Below are 6,270 nucleotides of genomic sequence, written 5' to 3' on the forward strand. Positions count from 1 at the left end.
ACCTCCTGGTAATCTCACCGGTAAGACCAACTCGTCCGTGGCGACCAGATACCGTAAATTAATCTAGTCCTATTTGCGACCGTTCGTTCCATCTCCCTCTGAGCCCTTCCTATTCATATACACATCCAGATGCCTTTTAAATGTTGTTATTGCACCACCCTCCACCATTTACTGACAGCTCGTTCCTTACACCTACCAACCTCTGCGTGAAAAATGTTGCGTTAAGTCCAACATAAACTTTTCTCTTCTCACCTTAAACCTACGCTCTCCAGTATGCACTCTCCCACCCCAGGGAAAAGACCGTGTATATTTACCCCATTCTTACCCCTCATGATTTTATTCACCTCTCTGAGACAAAAATTGCCCACTTTGGATGCGGTTGAAGAGGTGGTGAGTGGTTATTAGTGGAGAGGAAATGAGCGCAAGTAGCAGCATGTAGAATTCATGCACAGGACTATTCTCTGAAGACAGATTGGCAGGAGATAAAATACACAATTGTGGAACCATCCTGCTCAGGATCAATATAGCTAAGGCTTGGGATATTTCGGATTAAGGGGTAAGATAAGGCAGGATTCAATCAAAATTGAGGGAAAACATTGCAGTGACGAAGTCTCCGAACTTCAAACACCTTTTGAAACGGAAGTAGGGAAAACATCGAAAAGAGATTTCAAAGCATTTTCGATTGTGATAATGATGTGCTTAGCTGTGTACTTCAAGACCAATATTGCGAGAATTGAGCGAGAATCCACCTGGGATGATCCCTTCCTGTTGTAGATTCAGTACGGCACTGGATCTGTAGTGGAGGGGCTGAACTATCTGGGGGATTTCTGCACATGTTCTCAGGGAAGAAGGGAATTATGGTATCAATCACGATCATAGAACTCGAAAACATTTGATGCTACTTTGGTCTCTTCTGTGAGAAATCCAATTCTGCAAATTTCACATTTCCAACAGGTTAGCCCTGAAACACATTATTATTAGAACTGATCCAAACATGTATTCGAAGGCATGTTAGAAGATCCGATGCACCAGGACAGTGGTTCATGCTGTTTATTATCAATTTTCTAACAAAGTAATAGTTTTGGAAACCAAAAACGCACCAGACAGCAAATGAGATCAGATAGTTTCCTCATCTCTACACATTTTTTATTTTTGCTTTTCTGGTAAAAAAACAAAACATTCTGAACGTTTTGGGCATTGCATGTTATTTTGGAAAATGCCGTTAAATCTTCCATTTAATTCTTAGGTGCTCACTGAAATTGAAGGAAGATGAAAGGGAGTAAAATTTAAAATTAAACGCTAGTTCCTGGTTGTTTGCATAATTTTCCATTCAGTGTGAAGAAATATTTCACCCCATTCTTCAGCTCCTCCCTGAACTTCCTCTGCGTTAGTCCATAGATACAAGTATTGCTGCTGGAACTGAGCAGCTGCAGCATGAACCCAACTTGCTGGAGAATGTAGATCGAGTTGTTGTAATATTTATCCGTATAATTAAAGTTCACCACTGGCCAGTTTACCGAATGCACAACATATGTCAACCACAAGAGTATGAAATTGGTCGAAATAGTGAAAAGCAAAATCATGGACTTTCTCCGATTCTTCATCTCTGGGTCGTACTGATTCGCACTGTTACTCCGCAGACGCATGCGAACTTTATTCACTGATATAATATGTTTAACAGTCAGAGCATTGAATATCAGAATTAACAAAAGTGGCAAGAGAGGCGTTATGATGCTGTCAACCCATTCGTATACCTTCCATAAGGGGGAATACAGATAGGCAGTGGTCGGCACACAATGCCATGGCATGTTGTCAATGATAAAGGCAGGTTCATTTGAAAAGTAAAATGGAATGCTCCTCAGACAGCTCACCACGCACACAGTCACGATAACCATTTTGGCGGTTTTATCAGTGCAATATTTCGTTTGTAAGTTCTGACAGCAAATTGTTACAAAACGATCAAAAGTGAAGGCAACAGTGAACCAGACAGAGCAGTCCACAGCTATAATATACATGACAAAGTTTACAGTGCAAATAGGAGTAAGATATAGGAAATTAATCGGTAAATACATGTCATTGATCCGGTGTAATATCACATCAATGACAACCACGGCAAGGTCTGCTGCTGCCATAGATCCCAGGTACCGAGTGACGCTTTTGTAGAGACCACACTTCCCTCGAATGAGTACCACAATAGCCACCAAGTTAACTGTAAAGAACATGAGATCAAAATTTTAGTTTCACACTCTCCCAAAATCTTGTTTTCAATGCACCAACTGAATTTGATTTTCTTACCATTGAGATATTGGTTATATCATTCTGAATTAATTACAGTTTGCTCAAGTTCTGTGCTTAGGTCGGCACAAAAATAAGTAGCAAATTTATAAAAGGCTATGAGTACATTTAATTTAAATTATAAGAGTTTCATTTCAGATAGTGGCAAAGTTACTAACGCTAAAAATAAATACAAGGATATTTCTAAACAATGCCCCACATATGGAATTTTCCCATAAATGTAATACCCAGGCTTCAAAGGTTCCCCTGCTGCCTTGCAGTCTACAAGTCTTCGAATACTGATGTTATTGTTGATATGAAACAAAGAGTCCACACTAACCATGTTCAGATTGGTTTGTGCTGATGCGAAGTACACACACACATATTGGAAACGTCTAATTGAATATAGACATCATGATTGTGCTTTGTTTTGTCATTGTATATACAATAGTGAGACAATTGGGATTAGGCTACGATATTTTATGACAGTTTGTCAGTTTATTATTTCTGGCAAAAAATTGCAGTGAGAATCAAGACAATGACGTTTGCTAGTTTCTATCAACCTGTTCACACGGTACAACTCATCCTTAGATGTCTAGTTCCATCTAGACGTACAAGGGCAGCGGATACATGGAACAGCGTCACCCCCACCCACACCCCCAACCCAGCTCCCCAACTAAAATTCCCTTCCAAGCCATTCACAGTCCTGACGCTGAAATTTGTGACAGGTTTCTCAGCTGGGTCAAAGTTCTAGATTCCCCTCCACCATCACAAGGATTACGCAGTTTCAAATAGGGAGCTCACAACCATGTTCTCAAGGGCAATTATGGGTGTGCAAGAAATGCTGGTCCAGTCATTGATGCCCATGTCGATGAGTGAATAAAAATGGTTCTCCAAACAAGGATTTTACACTTAATTGTGATCAATTAACTGCCAATCAATAACATGGACAGTTGCACATACCCAACAGTGCTACTACGTTTCAGTGTCTTACCTGGAATACCGATGGCTGCTAGTACAGGATAGAAGATTAGATCTATCTGATAAATTACAGGATAACCCATGTCTGCTTAGAAACACCAAATTATGATCTACCAGGAACAGGGTGTTGACCGCATGAATGCCAATGCGTATCCAGGCGATTCCTTATAAATGTTTTGAAGAAATCCCCGCAGATACAGGCATCAAGGGAATATGAGTCATTCTATTCCTTAATAAACCTTTTTTCTTCCAAGGCAAATATCAACTTAGCATATTAAATGAGGAAGATGCAAAGCAGAATTATTTAATATTTATTTTAAGTTCTTCCCAAATGTGCCAGAATCTCCAGTGTCAAAAACTGGTCAGCAGCGACAGTGCCATTAAGTTAGTTTAGTCCTGGATAACAGCGGTATTTATCATGACTCCAACGTTTATAGGAGGAGCATTTGCCTGGTAATAGCTTTATCCTTGATCTGGATGCAGAACTGATTAAGAATAGGTTTTGTGGTTCATAGTATTGGTTAAACGGTGATCAATACGTGTAAACAATCCGCTGTGCTGTCGGTATTATATACAGATTTTGCAGTACCTGGCTCGGTAACATTATCAGTAGCGACCTCCAAGTGAAGCGAAGCTGTTGTCTCCTGCTTTCTATGTGTATGTTTGTCCTGGATGGATTTCCTGGGGTTTGTGGTGATGTCATTTCCTATTCGTTTTTTGTGTACAATCCATGGACAAAACCAACGTCATCTACAAAATTCCATGCAAGGACTGACACAAACACTATGTAGAACAAACAGGAAGAACGTTAGCCACCAAGATATGCGAACACCAGCTAGCCACAAAAAGACACGACCCTCTCTCCCTCGTCGCCCTACACACGGATGAATAAAACTCCAATTCGACTGGGACAACACATCTATCCTTGGACAGGCTAATCAAAGACATGCCAGAGATTTCCTAGAGGACTGGCACTCCAACCACAACACCATAAACAAACACATAGATCTAGATACCATCTATCAACCCCTCAGAAAACAAACAGGAAATGACATCACCCTAAATACCAGGAACGCCATCTAGGACAAACATATAAATAGAAAGCAGGAGACAACAGCTTCGATTCACTTGGATGTCGCCATTGATGATGTTACCACGCCAGGTAATGAAACGTCTGGATATCAAACCTACAGCTCAACGAGCAAACCTCTACCCAAAACCTACACCCGAAACTTGCAGAAATCATGCATCCCATAAGCATTGTTGTATCGATAGTCTAGTACCCGGTTCGATTCCGCCCCACTACCTCCATATAATCCACACTGGATAACGGTCCCAATCATCAATAAGCTCTCCAAGTAGCTGACGCTTTCTATTTCCTTTCTTTTTCACACTAATTGTGAGCAGCAGTTCACTCCCAGAAATTTGAGTGGGTCTACAAATTAGTTGGTGTGGTGAGATGGTTGTGTGATTGAGAGAGGCAAAATTGTGCATGCTAAAGAGCCAGATTTAGAGGAATGAAAATGTCTCAAAATAAAAGGGCGAGGGGGGAAATGGGACTGGATTTGTCGAGAGTTCACTCAGGGTAATTATAGTGTCAGATGACTTCAAGGATGTAGAGATTCGAAAGTGGAGTTCAGTCATGAATGTGTGGAAATTATCCAGACCAAAGTGAACGAGACTTGAAGGAGCGTGCAGCAGTAGGTTTTGAGATAATGGTGATTTCACGCAATGTTGCAAATCAGGGAATGGGCGGTTTTGTTGATGGCATGAATGTGAGGTTGGGAACTCACGTTGAAAGCAAAAGTGGCAACTGGCTTGGGACAATACAACCTTAGTCTCAGTCTTTTGCCAGGCAGAAGGATGAAACCAGGAAACAGGGAATAGACTTGCAGTGGAGACGGAAAGCAGATTTTTTAGACTACCCAATAAATAGTTGAAGGAAGTTTCTGATTAACCAGTATTGAATGACATGCAAGTACCTGATACTTTGACAACACTTAGGAAGTCAGAAGAGGCGATGATGAGTCACCTTCTTGACGTATTACACTCAGCGGGGTGTTGCAACACACAGTGCTGTTTGGAATTGAGGTTCAGGAAATTTATCCAGCAACAGCTAAGGAAAGGCCATATGTCATTCCACGTCATGGTGCAATGCGGCCATGTAGGAATGTATAGCTGATCACATTCCCAGGATTATACTGTGCTTGTTCTTGTAGTTTGTTGAGGGAATGGTTTGAAATGCCCTTGCACATGAACTACTGTAACACATCTTGCATGCAGAACACCCTGATGCAACTGTATCTCTATAAGTCGATGAGTAAGGCGGTAGGTGGGGTTCATAACATGCAGATTGTCTTTTGATTGGCGACCCGCATTTTGTGAGCGACAGGAGATGCACCTGCTCAGGTAAGTGGAAAATATTCCATTACTCTCCTGACTTGTGGATGATAGGTGATATTTGTGGTGACTTGTACTTACACGGAGATTCCTAATCTCTGACTAACTCTTGTAGCCACATTGTTAACATGGCTTTACATCTCATTTTCATTCGCGTCTGCTACCATTTATCACACTTCCGTTCAGCTAAATGTTCAATATTCTCAGTGGATACTGTTGTGTGTTTTTGTCTGTTGTGTTTAAAATATTAAGAACTCATTTTTCCGCCGTCCTTTTACTCATACAGCTAATTGACCAATCATCTCCTTCATGTTCTTTCATTTATCCATTGCAGGGCAATAGGGTCAACCCAAAGAAAATGTTTTAAAAAGCACAAGGAAACACTCGACTTGTATTATTCCTTCTTATTTGTTGAATTTGCTTAACTTGACTGATGTATTTCATATGTTGTGCTTTCAAATTATCTAAAAATACTTTCAGTTGCATAATTCTAACAACGCTAATATTGAGTTCTAATGCCATAATCCTGTCATAAAAGTGGTGCAGATCAGTCATTTTGTTTATGTTTAAACTGCTGGTAATTACCAGCTTTTGTTTGGTTTTCTTTTGCATCTT

At 40.5% G+C, this 6,270-nt stretch overlaps 1 protein-coding gene across 1 annotated transcript; it reads right to left on the bottom strand.

Moving 5' to 3' along the window:
• Positions 1 to 1,292: 1,292 nt before the first annotated feature.
• Positions 1,293 to 3,338, bottom strand: LOC132832655 (probable G-protein coupled receptor 139). The gene is made up of 2 exons (XM_060850734.1): positions 3,269 to 3,338; positions 1,293 to 2,209 (listed from the first exon to the last, which is right to left on the bottom strand). Exons 1-2 carry the CDS (start codon positions 3,336 to 3,338, stop codon positions 1,293 to 1,295), a joined length of 987 nt encoding a protein of 328 aa, XP_060706717.1.
• Positions 3,339 to 6,270: the final 2,932 nt, after the last annotated feature.

This window comes from Hemiscyllium ocellatum, chromosome 35, assembly GCF_020745735.1.
Source record: "Hemiscyllium ocellatum isolate sHemOce1 chromosome 35, sHemOce1.pat.X.cur, whole genome shotgun sequence".
NCBI classification, from domain to species: domain Eukaryota; kingdom Metazoa; phylum Chordata; class Chondrichthyes; order Orectolobiformes; family Hemiscylliidae; genus Hemiscyllium; species Hemiscyllium ocellatum.